The 15,703-nt window shown below is 39.6% G+C and overlaps 1 protein-coding gene across 19 annotated transcripts in view; it reads right to left on the bottom strand.

Moving 5' to 3' along the window:
* nfasca (neurofascin homolog (chicken) a) overlaps positions 1-15,703 on the bottom strand; it is a 101,365-nt gene that overhangs the window by 41,388 nt on the left and 44,274 nt on the right. For 12 of the 19 annotated variants that reach the window (XM_067431431.1, XM_067431440.1, XM_067431430.1 and 9 more), the window contains exons 3-4: positions 5,476-5,649; positions 2,097-2,114 (exon numbers count right to left, since the gene is read on the bottom strand). In XM_067431431.1, coding sequence (XP_067287532.1) covers positions 2,097-2,114; positions 5,476-5,569 — 112 coding nt within the window. In that variant the 5' untranslated portion in view covers positions 5,570-5,649. The remainder of the gene's footprint in view (positions 1-2,096; positions 2,115-5,475; positions 5,650-15,703) is intronic. The other 7 variants (XM_067431436.1, XM_067431432.1, XM_067431437.1 and 4 more) reach the window with 1 other exon arrangement.

Genomic DNA, 15,703 nt, shown 5'->3' with positions numbered 1-15,703 from the left:
AGGGTGTAGCAGTCAGGTTCTGAGAAGTAAAAACCATTAACTTTCTCCATAGTGGAATTCATTATTAAACAATAACTTATAAACCTTTAAAAGACAAACTCTGAGCTTTGAGGTTGTTAATGGATGGCAGGCCTATATGCTTTTGTTGAAGCCATTAGCCTGTGTTTAAAAAATTGAGTTTAACAGCAAAATTGGCCTCATGGGATAGTAAAGTGTCCATTATATGCACACTTTAGAATCTCATCATGAGAGAAAGGTCATCCGGATTTACTTTTATGAGTACTGTGAATTCTGATATTCAGCAACTACATAGCAGGGAAGTATATGATTTCGGAAGGAGCCGTGGGGTCGATTTCCCTACTCGTAAACTACTATTTGTATATACTGAACATGTATATTTTGCAATAAACGTCAAATATATTGTTTCTATAAGCATAATCAGCATTTTTAAATCGATAGTTTTAAACGTATCCATAGTTTATGTAATTCAAAATGCTTCTCAGGGTTGTAGTTATTTTGTAGCTGTTAAGTCTTGATTTTTTAAAAATACTGTTTTGCTTTTAAGCTGCACTATGTAACTTTTCCGTCAGCTAGAGGGCGACAATTTAAAACAAAGGCGTAGTTTGATGACGCCAAGTTTGAGCTCAGAATCTTGGGACATGTGGTCTTCACCTCACAGCCTGTGGAAAAGAATTAGGATAGGACTCGTGCAGAAATCATGTTGATGGATGTGGTTATTAATGTTACTGTAGTATGAAGAAGAGCAGGACATACTGTTGCAGAGCGATTGTTACGCAAACACACGTCTCGCGAGCAGCGGGACTTTTATTATGATGGGACATAGTCGCCGACGCCATTTCCGCTTTTCCGGTCATGAGTATGAGGTAACGCAGCTCTGTTTATCATATTAGATACATTTCAGTGTGTTTAAAATTATGTTATGATTTACTCTATGCGTTCGCTCAGCGGCTGCTGTGACACTTGTAATGCAAATATGACGGAATTGACAGGCGACTCCCTCAGACGTCCCGGCTTCTTGGTTAAAATAGCAATTTTCCCACAATTTACAAATTGATGGAAACATTTGGGATATTGTAATAACTCAACTGATCAAAATATATAAAACTGGCCTGGTGGTGTTTGGATATTTTACTGAAAAAATACTACAAAGTGCACCTTGTATTGTTTTGATTCACCTCGAAGCTGGCTGGTTTAGTTCATGGCTCACAGCTTTCACAATAGAATTTTTTTTTTTTTACCTTATGGGTAAAAAATACTTCCAAAACAAGTGGGCAGGCACTGTTGCACTCTATTCCATGACATTAAATTGTACCGATTAGTCTCTGTGTTCACTGTATTATACTCATTGAACGTGATACACGATTAGCCACTAGATTCCTGACTCCTTGAATTGAAAATAGCACATTATTTATGTAAATCATAACTGAATTAATGACAAGAAACATTTAGCATTTATACATATTAGGAAGATATAAATAAGAGTGAATGTGTGCATATTTTAAAGAAATATATATATAAAAAAATAAGCTTACTTTATAACTACATTAGAACTGGAACTTTAACCGTCTTTATTTTTTGAAATTCCTTTTAATCCTTTAATAATTTAATTTCTTTAAATAAACCAATAAGACCAACCCCACATAAAAAAAAAAAAAAACTTTTGACCCCCCCAAAGACATGGTTTGCTCTACTTCTAACTGGCTGAGAACTGTGAGTATTTTGGTGCGGCTAACAAACCCCTGAAGTAATACTTCCTCTCAAAAACATGGCCTGCCAAACAGACATGCTCTTGGGCTTACATTAGAATATTAATCAGCTTTAATAAATAATAGACTTTACAATTTATCGGGAGTAGCACAGTGAACTTATGGGAGCTCTCTTGAGACTGTGTTTGAGGCTCTTTTCAATAGTTTTTGTGAACTGTATTTGCTCAAACTGTAAAATGAGATTGGGCAATGTCCAACAGCAATAATTCTGTTCTTTAGATTTCTGATGAGATAAAACTCGTTGTAAGCTGTATTAAAACCGGCCGCTGATTTAATGAACAAGTTAATCCGTGTTAATGAAGCACTTACGCTCTTGCTGGATCTTTGCTGTTAGTTCCAAGGAGGGGCGGACGGAGAGAAAAACATTGATTGTGGGAATTGTTAAAAGAAGGAGGAAACATGGGACATGTTAAATAATGACTGTAGAAATGACAATAATTAAAACATTTAATACAGTTCTAAGTTTAGTAAATGACTGCTAAACTGCAAAATGAATTGCTACAGTTATTATACAAACAACACTATGTCTACTTTAGCATAGTAATAGCAAAAGAGCAACCAAACAAATGAACCTACCTGTTAATGGATCGCCAGATGAATGAAGCGGAGACAAAATTGCAAATAGACAGAGAGGGCATATTAATAAGATCACACCAAAAATACATCACTGTCACATTAGCAAATCATAATCGGTGCATTTGTCTTCCCCATATGGCAGCATATTTAATCTTCGACTGTCTTTCTTTGTCAGTCGGTTAAAGTGACAGACCCTGCGGGGGGTTCGTTCACATTCGACAATAACCACAATCACTATGATGTATGTTATCAGAAGAGTCAAGAATTGCTTTTGAAATTGTGCTTTGCGAATTAAAGGAATACGACCTTCATCCTCAGGTTATAGTACCAGAAAGCATCCATGTGGTGGAGCTTTTCATGGATAGCGACAGGTGCATCTCTGGCTCTGTGCCAGTCATCATCTGACATCAATCATAGCACATAAGCAAGGTCACTGGGGATGGGACGTCATGAGCAACATATGTGTTAGTGTGTGTGAGCGCATGTGTAAGGTCAGCTGGGAGCCGATGACAGCCCTCGTCAATAGAAATCACATTTGGGTTGGGGGGTATCAGGAGTGAAGGAACATTAGGGAAATAATGGAGAGATGCTAAAAGTCACATCTCAAGTTCAATTTATTTTTTAGAAGGGGTCTTCTAAAGAGGGTCTGACAATTATAGTTTTTTGGGGGGGAAGTACATGTCTTCAAAAGCTTTCACTTTAAAATGAAACACTGTATGACTGGTCAAGATATTCTTTTCCACACAAAGAAAGTGAATTGTGACTAAGATTTTCAATGTGAGATTTTCAGTTATTAACAACTCTTAGTTTGGTCCTCACACAAAGATATTTTACTTAATATCTTTTTAGCATAATTAGAACATAGGTGTGAGCAAGTCATATTGACTACTTGTATTATGCTTTGATGGTGAGCTTTTATTTGTCCTTTTTGGAGCTCGCTTTGCCTCTTTCATTGTCTGGAAGTCATGGGTGCAGAAGAACATGATGGTGAGTACATGATAACATTTGTTCTCTTTTGGGTAAACTAAGGCAAAGTTAAGAAGCCAAAGTTCAGTTAAATAGAGGCTTCAGTTGGCCCTCTTAGTATACATTGCTGTTCACAAGTTTTTAAATCTTTTTTGAAATAAATCAATAATTTTATTTAGCAAGGATTCCATAAATAAATTTAAAGTGACAGTAAAGACTGATACATTGTTGCAAAAAATATCAATTTCAAATAAATGCTGTTCGTTTGAATTTTTTATTTATCAAAGAATCCTGAAATGTTTAATGGTTTTAATAAATAATTATCAAAAATGGATAATAATAAGACTTTTTTCCTTAAGCAATAAATTAGCCTATTATTAGAATGTTTTTTGAAGGACTGTGTGTCACTGAAGAGAGACTGGAGTAATGATGTTGAAAATTCAACATCATTATCTGAACTGTAATCATTTCACAATATGACTGTATTTTTGATCAAATAAATGTAGAATTATTTAAGAGACTTCTTTAAAAACATTAAATACTCAAATTACCTCCAAACGTTTGAACAGTAATGTATATATATTTTAAGCATCATAAAGTACATAAATGATTAATAGGGTATTATAAACTAAATTTAATCTTAAATGTATTATATACATATAACTGCTTTGTCCCTCTATACAAACTAGGTCTGAAAACGAAGAGTCCTTTTTATGATGGTGCATGTAATATGGAGTATAAGCGTACAAATGAAGACACAACACAGTCACTAATAGCATGATCAGATGCTTGTCATTTCCCAGTAACCCTGCTGCTGCATACATTCAGAGAGGTCGAGAGGTCAGAGGGGTATTATGAAGTGTTCAGAGACAGGATCAGTGCTCCAATCTTCACAGATCAATAGAGATTCACACAGACGGGGCCAGAGCCTGTAGTGAATGCTGGAGAAAGAGGGGTGGGGGAGTGGTTGCCAAAGACGGAATGCAAGAAAAAAGCAAAATGAGAAAAAGAGAAAGGAAAGCGAACGATGGAGCCTTGGGAATACAGGCGGAGAAGGGGAGCCGGGGAGGTGCTGACAGCCCCTGGTCAGACCGAATCGCTGAATCTCTATTGTTGAGGCTGGGGAGCGCTGAGCGCCGCTGGGGTTGTCTCGCTCTGTATGAGCATTCAAATCATTTTTCATAAGAGATAAAGCCAAACCTGGACTGCTATTATTAGAAGGAAACTGAAAAAATGTAGGGGTAACACAGTAAGACAACAGAAGGCGGAGTGGATTTATTGGTTTCTTTGTTGCAGATGCAGTGTGGATATAATGGATTTTTCTCATTTATTGTGTTTTATAAATGGTATGACCGTGATATAGACAAGTGTCTCACAGGACAGTAGGAATGTGCAAAACTACACCTTTTCAGATTTGATTAGCTGACTAATCAGACTGCTAAGAAAGCACAAAACCACTGAGATCATATTATGTCCAATCAATTCTTACTGCACAGCATTGATGTCCAATGCAAAGAACTTGATCCAGAAGCAAAACCATTATATTTTAGTGTAGTGCTGTTATTTTATCTCAGAAAACATCTTAATAATATTGGTTTAGTAGGGTAACGAAAGCTTGTTTCTCTCATAAAAATATTTGGCGAAGTTGTAAATGGATGTCACGTCTATTATTTAATGCATATTTAATGCATATGCATATTTAATAAGGATGTTTTAAAACATCACCAAAACACACTTAGTACAGAGTATATAATTTATGTTGCGGGTTGAAGTGGCACAATGCGGAGTGTTAAAAATGTGTGTTTGTATATGACGGGGGATGGGACTGCATGTGATTCTCTGTCCCTATATTGTGAACATGATTTCACCAAAATGTTCCTGGATCAGCATCTTTGTTGATCCTGGAAAACATTCCAGACATCCAATAAATCAGATTTAGGTTAATGCTTCTATGTATATCAGTGTTATTCAGTGTTATCACTTTCCTCTGATTTTAGGGATAAGTTAGTGTTAGTGTTTAGGGGTGGGGTGTTAGGGGTAGCGTTATGTTTAGGGGTAGGGATAGGACAACATTTTCAGCATGAATGTTGATCCAGGATCCAATTTTTTTTAATAATTATATATACTGTATATGATAATGACTTACGGTCCAGCGGGACTTCGATTGGAGCCGCTTCCTTTGACAGCAGCAAGATTATTGACAACACTGCCAGTGCCGCCCACCGCCCCTGCGTCCACATCTCTCTCCTCCAATTGGCTGACCCGTCCCGACCCAGCTCCCTACTGATTTAGTTGCACACTTTTAGATGCGTTGTGTGATCTGTGAAAAGAAAAACTGCTTGTTAAGGAACTTCAATGAATAATCCTTTTGATGTTACTTTGACATTTAGGAGGTGCCAATGGCCTTCAGAACAAACAAATCGGCTCATAGAGGCCTATTTATTCCGATTTTTACACAGATGTGAATGTGTACTGCAGGCATGCCCTGTGTATGCGTGGAGGTTTTTCCAGCTGGCCTACATTTGCAGATGACACTAGCATTCCCTGTAGCCAATGGCACACCTACACAACACCAAACAAACCTCCAAACCAGGAAGAAAAACACTCTTGCTGTTTAGTCAGTTGCCTTGTTAGGGGCAACGAATCCAAAGATGGAGGACAGGGCTAATATACAAACCACTGAGGTCTGATAGCAGACGTTATCTCCTCTGGCTTTAGCTGTATGCTCCGGCAGCTCTTTGTCTCTGCACTAGTACATCTGTCAAATCCTGCCTTCGTAAACCTGACTTTCCTCTCCGTTCTCATTCCCTCCTTGAATAACATCATACACACAGTCTGGAGGTCAGTGACAAAGCCTTCCCTGCAGATACCATCTACTTGCAATCTTAGCGTCATTATGCAAATGAGCAGTCGTGGCCCTGTAATTCACATGCCTAAGGTGGTCTGGGTAGCAAGACCCTTTATCATATGCAAAAAAATGCTATTTCAGAAACATGATTGCTGGTTGAAGCATGCCATACACCTCACCGCCTTCTTTCTCTCTTCGCTCTACTGAACACAATGAGTCTGGAACCAAGATATTCCAGCATTCTGCTCTTGTGTTCAAAGTATGAAATGATCTAAACAGATGGAAAAATGAGAATTGGATCAAGTGCGAAAATCTTTCAACACACTGATGTGATCATTATTAAATATCTGCACACAAACCATCTGCTGCATGGGTTCAAAATACCTCATCAGGCCCCAAGGGAAGATAACACATGCCTCCGCTTCATGCCACTCAGTCAAGAAGGGCTAAAACTGATTGTACTGTAACATCACATACTGTGTAAATCAGAGCTGGGGACGCTACTATAAATGTGTAGTTTTTTTAAAATACAAGCTGCTTATAATTTTAGAGTATGAAAGCAAATTAAAGCAAAAAGTACAGACTTTAGTGGTACAGCGCAATGCTGTAGTTTTGATAGTGAAAGATTGCGAGGTAAGATGTAGCTAAACATCTGACATTAAAATGCTAAACAACTGACAGTTCGACTTTGTCAATTTCACCATTTTGAATTGCAAATACTGCATATGGGCTATAATTTACATGATTCATGTAATTCATAAGTCAATATGACCAGGCAAGAAACATTAACAGAACCTTTTTAGACATGTTAGGCAAATGATTAACATTGTGTACATATTTTAAAATCAAAATAATATTTGCAGTTTAAACTGACTACTTTACGATAAATTCTGGTTATTTTACAGTTATTTTACATTTTACAGTTTATTTTTCTTTATTCCTTGCTTGCTCTTATTATTAAATATTATAACTGGTGATGTATACAACTACACTGTAAAAAAATATTTAAAAAATAAGTTACCTGGTTGCCCTAAAATTGAGTTCATTAAAATTAAAAATTTGAGTTAATACAATGAACATTTCTGATAATCGACAAACTTTATTCAAATATTATTAAAAGATTTTTTAAGCATATTGGGTAATTGTGTGTTTTATTTGTGATGACGCAGTGAAACATGCCAAATTGAGTTATTTTCTTGATTTATCACATTTTTTATGTTGTTCAGATACAATAATATTTTGAGTTTCTATTTATTAAACTAATTTCCTTCATTATATCAACTCAAATGTTTTATTTCAATAAACTCTTTTTTTGTTTATAAAAACAATAAAACAATAAAAACAATTTTAAGGCAACCAGGTTACTTACTTTTTTAAGTTAAACCAACAATACTTTTTTACAGTGTATACAAATTATTTTTCTTTTTTTGTGGTTATTAGTTTCAAACAGAGCAGATTTTGAATTTGAAAAACAACCTCCAGGATTCAACAATCCTCCAGGTAACCATTAAACTAAATATTATATTATTTTATAGAGTTAGCCTACATTAAAAGGATAGTTCACCAAAAGAGTTTATGTTCATCTGCTTACCCCCAGGGCATCCAAGATGTAGATATCTTTGTTTTTTCAGTAGAACACAATTGAAGATGTTTAATTATAAAGCATGTCAATGGGTGTTCGGTTCTTTGGGTCACTAAAAAATAAAATAAATAATAATAGTGGTAAAATTCATGGTTATAAAAAGTCTACTTAAAATATTGGGAACAGTAGGATTTATTTAAGCAAAAAATATATAATATATTTACATCATAATGATTATTTTGTTGCGCGATGGTAATTTGGGTATCAGCATGCGCAGTTGCGCCGGAAGCTTCTTTATAAACATACAGAGTAACGTCTATTGTTATTCACAACCCATCATCAGGAGCACACAGCCCGTTGGTATGTAGCGAATTTAGAACCTTTTGAAAGTTCATCATAAGCTACGGTCTGCTGTACTTCAATTCAGGAATGTGTAAAGTTTCATACTTGTGTAATTGTCAACATTGGCTGCGTTTAGTCCGTGCTGAGAGACTTGATTCATAGTTAGGTTAGCGCGTGTACTGTTCAGTTCTCTGGGTTGCGATATGTTCGAACGCAGGATAATTCACAAATTACCAAGTGAACAAATGTAACAGACGGTTGTGTGGTAGGCAAAGGAGTTGCATCAATACAGTAAAGCATTGAGCTTCAGTGTTATAATGATTAATGCACTTTACCCGCTGACTTGTGTGATAGTTATACTCTGCGCACGAGCGCTGCGCAGATGCGATGCGCAGTAGCGCTGCGCCGCTATGCGTGATGGGAAATGTAGTTTCTGCGGTGTCTATACAGCTGTGTAGGACTGTATAGGAGATTATATTATAGTGTAATCTTATTTACAGCAGAAATAGACCTAGTTATTTTATTGTAACTACTTCATGGTTGTTTATTTTGCATTATATGTTCAATGGATATATTTGTAACACTGTTTTATTTCTTATTTCAGGTTTATGACCTGTGGTCAGTTGTATAAATAAAACAAAAATACAAGACTAATGACAAACACGAGTCGTGCCATGTGTGCTGCCTGTTGCTAGCCCATTCGGTTGGCTGAAAATTTAAAAAGATCCGAACAATGGGGTACGCAGATTGGCGCGCAGAACGTGCTTGCCCTAGAGCGGCGTCTTGACACGGCTCAGGGTAAGACGAACTGCTAACAACTCTAGGCAGTTGATGTGCCATTGCAGTTGAGGCCCCGTCCACATACCTGAAACCTCAAGCCCATTGTACGTGGCACCCCAGCCGGTGGACGAGGCATCTGTGGAGACAATCGGATGCCCGAATATCTGTTCTAGGGGCACTCCCACCCGTAGAAACACAGGGTCCGACCACGGGCTGAAGGTTTTAACTAAGACACGGAGGGATCCACTGTGCCACGCCCACCTCGGGACTCGGCCGTGTAGCCAGCGTTGAAGCGGTCTCATATGGAGCACCCTGAGCGGTGTGGCCATGGCCAGTGGCGGGACAGATGTAATTGTAACAAGGGAGCCTCCCGGCCCTCCTCCGGGGGGAGGAAGTGGTGCTGCTGCCACTTCCTGTCGAGCAGGATCCTCCATCTCTGGGTGGCCTGTCTCAGGGTCTCTAACGACGGCGCTTGCCACCTGGCTTGGCAGCAGCCTGAGCGGGCTGGACGTCCTTCACGCGGCCGGCTCCACGCCTACGCCTGCGTGGAGGCTGCTGCTGGGCTGCGGCGGGGTGGAGGCAGCAGCGGGCCGCCGGGGCAGGATGTGCTGGATGGCCTCCGTCTGATTCTGGGCCAAACTGCTGGGCAAAGCTCTCATCCGCGTCACCGAACAACCCAGCCGACGAGATAGGGGAGTCCAGGAACCGGGTCTTATCGGTTTCCCTCAGATCGGCAAGGTTGAGCCAGAGATGCTGCTCTTGGACCACCAATAGTACGGGCGGAGGTTTTCGTTGCCCATAGGGCGAGGTCCGTCGCCCTCCGGAGCTCCCGGAGGAGCTCTGGGCCAGAACTACCCTTGTGCATGTCCATGAGTGCCTGCGCTTGATGCACCTGAAGCAACGCCATGGCATGCAGGGCGGACACGGCCTGGCCACAGGACCTGTAGGCCTTCGCGGTCAGACCGGAAGAGACTCTACAGGCCCTGGACAGGAGCTTCGGGTCCCCGCACCAGCTAGAGGCGGACGTCGGACACAGTTGCATCGCGACGCCCCGCTCCACCGACGGGAGACCATCATACCCCCTGGCCTGCCCGGCGTCAAGGGTAGTGAGGGGGGAGGAGCCACCAGGTCACCCGCGGGCGCTAAACGGTGCTTTCCATGACCTAGTCAGCTTCTCATGCACCTCCGGGTAGAAAGGCACCGGGGCGGGACGCTGAGAACCAGTGTGGCCTGCCCTGAGAACCCAATCGTCCAACCTAGAAGGTTCGGGACGTGGTGGAGGGTTCCACTCAAGCCTGACCTTTTCAGCGGCCCAGAAAAGCATAGCGGTCAACTCCGGGTCCGACACGACCGTTGCCATTCTCGACCGTTGAGGGAGGCAGTACAGCTAAATCTTCATCCCCAGAGGACTGAAACTCCCCCTCAGATCCAGTGATCGAAATCTGGTCATCCGCGGGTGCCCCAAACGGCACCGTCGGCCGCACATGTGGAGGGCCAACGGGGTCATTCGGAAGCACCACCGGTTGCGGCGCTTGTGAGGGATTAGGGTCCCGCGGAGGCTCACTCGACGGGTTTGCCCTAACCGTGATCCTCAGGTCACCCCGGCCATCCATCAAAGTAAATGGCCGGGGTGGCCGGGGTAAATCGAGCTATGGGTAGGGGGACTCCACCTTCCTGTTGGTAGGCGAGTCTCGACCTAAGTGCCAAGATAGTCATGTTCCCGCAGAGAGAACATGAACTTTCCACAAACGCCGCCTCAGCATGCTCTAAGCCCAGGCACGTGATACAGCGCTTGTGACCGTCAGCGAACGACAGGGAACGACCGCATCCAGAAACGCACGGGTGGAACCCACCTGTGTAGCACTTTTTGTGAGGAAAATTTGCTGTTGAAGCACCCAGGGATCGACTGCAGCAGAATAAACAGGTTTTGTGTGCAGCCTGTTTTCTGCTCTCACCAGAAAAAGGAACACACCCACCGAACCAACTGTGTGTGGTGTGTGTGTGTGTGTAGTGCAATTTGAGATCGCGGTAGCGCTGTCTTGTGCCGTCTGGCCAACACAAAAGCAATTTCCCTCGTCACACGCTTTCTCTCTCTCTCTTGCTAGATAGAAGGCAGTCAGATGCTTCATCAACGCCATTCGGCTCCGAAGTGAATGACAACAGTGCGTGGCGATCGCTTCCGCTTTATACCCGCGGGGAGGGGTGCGATATGCAAAGCACACACGCCAATGTTCATTGGCCCATTTTCTATATCTCGAAGCTGATATGGGCTCCCAGAAGTGATCCCAATTCGTCAGTCTAAGTCCGACGCACGTCGAACGTGATTAACTGAAAGGGACCTACAAATTAAACCCTGCGGCTTGTGACGACACATTGTTGCTTAAGAAACAAAACGATTGGTTTGTGCAAGAAACCAAACAGTATTTTTTTTTTTTTTTTTTTACCTCAAATACAACACCATGTACTATAGCCGTGAGTGTGCCGAGGTCAAATGTACATGGTGTATCTCAGTGGGATACTGGATACGCGTATCGTACGCCATATCGTGTAATTTGACCTCACCCAGCAGAAGTGATGGCGTGCTCACAAGCTGTTACACATAGTGTTGTATTTGAGGTAAAAAAAAAATTATATACTGTTCAGTTTCTCACACAAACCAATCGTTCTGTGTCTTAAGACATCAATGTGTCGTCATGAGCCGCAGTGTTTAAAGCTGCTGTCCGTAACTTTTTTTGTGTTCAAGATTTACAAAAATTATATAATGAGAATGTACAACATGAATCCATTTTCCAAACTGTGTTTTTGTCTTACTCTGAATCATTATGGTAGACTTATAATAAGTATTTATACTGGGACTATTTAAGGCCAGACAGGTAGGTACGTCCCTGCGTGATTCGCCATAGACATAAGTAGCTCCGGCTAAAATGTTCTTCCGCAAGGCGCATGCAGTTCTGTTTATTAACCACCAGAGTGCAAAAAGTAATGGACTGCAACTTTAATATGAAGATGTTTGTGCATGTTTTTTTACTCTCATAGAATTACACCCTAATGACATGCCTTATATGACTGGCACAATGCAATGGTTGGAGTTAAAAATCTTCATTTATGTTCTACTGAAGAAACAAAGACACCTACATCTTGGATGCCATTGGGGGTAAGGAGATAAACATCACATTTTAATTTTTGGGTGAACTATCCCTTTATTTACAATACAAAAACATGCTTGCAATACAATGCTTGCTATAAAAATATGACAAAAAGGGATTTAGTGCAACTTAGATAAAGCAGCTTGTTACAGGAAATCTATACCTTGTATTGAAAGCCATTGAATTATAAGTACACTATTTAAAAAAAAAATGCATTTATTATTAGCATCGCTACTTTTAACTAATTATTCCACACTTACCGTATGTGAATGTGATGAGACAAAGATTGAGAGCAAACAAAAAAAATAGAAAGATGCCGTGAACTAGCCTCAAAAATGCCCTTCATCTTGACCATCATACCCATCTTTACAGTCCAGGTGGTTAGAAAGAGAGACAGTCTGAGGCCTGGAGAGAAGATGGGCTTAAGCCAGAAAGAAATCTGCCAGAGAGGTCACTGTCAGCCCAGGGACCCAAGCATTTTTTTAATTTTATTTCTTGTCCAAACTCTATTTAAAGAGCCAAAACTCTTTGGCTGCCGGGAATCCCATAAGCAGTTACAGGAACCTGCTCAATCTTTCACCACTTTGGTGTCAAGGTAAAAATGACTTGCCATAATAGGTCTGACCGTCTGACACATATGTATACACGCACATTTATATAGCATACATGCCTCCAGGATGAAGCTCTGGCAAGAGTTTTTGGCAGGCTCAGCTGTCTGAGAAACTCCCAATATGGTGAATGTCAGTGATCTAACCCAAATACAGTAAAAAGACCCAAGGAAACCAACAGCCTTGCCTGTCTCACCCCCTCAACCTACTGATGCTTTTCAGTTTATTCTAATGGAGCGAACAAGAGATATAGGCACATCTGATGAAGTGTTTTGTGCTCGGATGAGCTTTAGTATATTGAGATTACGCAGAAGCATGTGGGCTAATAGCATGTGTTAAAGACCCCTTCTGTGACCCTAGCAATGATTCGTGGCACACATCCTAGACGGGGTGGAACACGGTTCGCATCCTGCCAAATGTCAGACAAGCCATGGGTTAGACACTCACTGAGTATTGAGTCCTCCATTTAATAATTCAACTACAAGCGCTAAAGGAAAATAAAAATAACCTTGGGGAGTAAATAAAAGGATTGACCAGAACCACTGACCCTTGTTGACTCAAGCAAATCATATCAAAAAGATACAAATGGTCTACTAAAGAAAAGCTAAATGACTTCTAATAAAGCCACCCATCTTTTTATGGCTATGGAAGCCCATTTTTACCTTTTATTTAAAAAATAATGTCATTGTGACATTATCTTAATAGTTACTTCTTGTATGTGGCATGTATCAGAATTTATTTGCAGTAATGACGAATGAAATTGCTAGTTATGTAACCAATCAGGGCAATACATGCATGTATTTAAACTGGCTTGTAAGGTTGAGGGTGTCTATATTCCATCATGTATAGCGAATCTGCTATGGTACAAGTGCAGCTGGCTTTTAAAGGGAATGGGAAATAAGACTCTGATTGTTTTATTGCACGTTACGCCCAAACATACCCATTTCTTTATTAGGAGGAAAGGGACAACCCTTTTAGACCATGTGCCGGGTGCGGCGACCATTTTTCCCGTCGTTAAACTAGCAAAAGCGGATTCGCATACGCCCGTGAGTGCACTTGTGCCGTGCACTTTAGACCATGCACTTAGGTCGTTAAAATAGGGCCCTAGATATTTAACTTAACATTATTATTATTTATTTGACATTTTTTATTACTTAAATTAAAATGTCAATTTTTTCTTTGGAAACTAACTGAAATAAAATAAGTTTAAGTTAAAATAACAAAAAATATTTTTAAATACTATTAAAGCATATAAATAATGCTAAAATCTCACTAAAATGCATCAAATTTATTTTGTACTGTGCGGCATAAAAAGGCCATAAGTGGCACATTAAGGCAAACAATCTGCATGAAAACAAACACTACGAGTCTCGAAGGTATAAGCAGAGGTGGTAAAAGTACTCAAAAGTTATACTCGAGTGAAAGTATATATACCTAAATAAAAAAATACTCCAGTAAAAGTAGAAAGTCCTCCATTCAAACATCACTTGAGTAAAAGTACAAAAGTATCAGATTTAAAACGTACTCAAGTACCGAAAGTAAAAAGTAAATATTCAAATTAACTGTAAATGTCAACAAGCAGATAAAATCTTTTGGGACTGATATGCAATGCTTTAATTGAACAAATGATAAGATTAGATACTGCAATTAAGAATTTGTTAGATTTGCAATTAATAGGAGACAATGAAGCACCTTAACGCAGTATAGGGGTTAAACTTAAAATAGACATGTTCCATAACATTAGCTCCATAAAACAGATGAGGAGCAAGATACTATTAACTAATTCAAAATTAATTCAAAAGCCATAACCACAATGACATATTACGTAACAATTAGTTAATAGTCATGTGCCTCAACAAGTAAAGTCATAATATAATTTTGCCAATTGTTATGATTAATGATGAATTAAACAGACAACTGAGAGTCGGAATGCATGCTTTGAATACATGAATTTACATTATTAGTTAATGTATTATGTTATTAGGGAATTAATGATGTCATATTTAATTAATAGCAATTCATATATTACTTAATCTATTAATCATATAGAATGTTCATTAGTTGCTGATGCAGTGATCATTAATAAATGGTTTAGTTCTTCATTAGTAATACATTAACTCATGATTATCTGTGCATTAGTTAGGCATGAATTATAATAGTGCACCTGTATTGTAAAATGTTACCGATGTTTTCATAGTAAATTGTGTGCCGCAAAATAAAAAAGTTGGGGAAACACTGAGCTAACGTTAGTGTGACAAACCTGACTTGTCAGCTTTTCCAAGTCTATACCCGACTGGATCATCCATGACCGACCAGACCGGTTTGGAAATCAAGTGTAATAAATACTTAATACTTGGAGCGGGCATGGGGAAATGTATTGGAGTAAAAAGTAATCTTTGCCTTTAATATTGTAGTGGAGTAAGAGTAAAAGTAGATGCAAATAAAATATACTCAAGTAAAGTACAGATCCCCGAAAAAAATACTTAAGTAAAGTATCAAAGTATTTTTACTTGATTACTTACCACCCCTGGGTATAAGTGATACAAAAGATATGTGCTGTTTGATACAAATATAAGGAAAAGAAAATGACATATTCATAGAGAAAATTTCATAGCTACTTAGAACTATTTATGGGCCTAAATTTACTTGCCACTGTGAGGAGAAGTTCATTTTGGTCCCTGGTATGCACAGAGAAAAAGCATCGTGAAATAACAGCTAGACTGTTGTTAACTCTTAGTCTTATTTTTCAAATTAGACCTCACAATTTAATATGCTAACACCAGCTCATCAACTGCATTCTGGAATTCATTAATGCCATATAATTAAACAGCCGGTGTGCTCATATTTGCAGATGCATCCATGCATCAAGTTAGTATCCTTTCATCAACAACCACAAACAAATATATCATTTTTACTGCAGAAAAACAGAAACTTCAAATGGAGTGTTTTTACCCAAATGGCTTGAGGACTGAGGGGAGTGCGGTGAGGTGGGCTTCAGTGTGGAACTGAAACAGTGATTAACAACATAATAGTCCTGAAACCCACTTGAGCTCCATCGGAGCAGGTGA

The sequence above is a fragment of the Pseudorasbora parva genome, chromosome 22 (assembly GCF_024679245.1).
Source record: "Pseudorasbora parva isolate DD20220531a chromosome 22, ASM2467924v1, whole genome shotgun sequence".
Lineage (NCBI taxonomy): Eukaryota > Metazoa > Chordata > Actinopteri > Cypriniformes > Gobionidae > Pseudorasbora > Pseudorasbora parva.
This window is presented reverse-complemented; position numbering and strand designations above follow the sequence as displayed.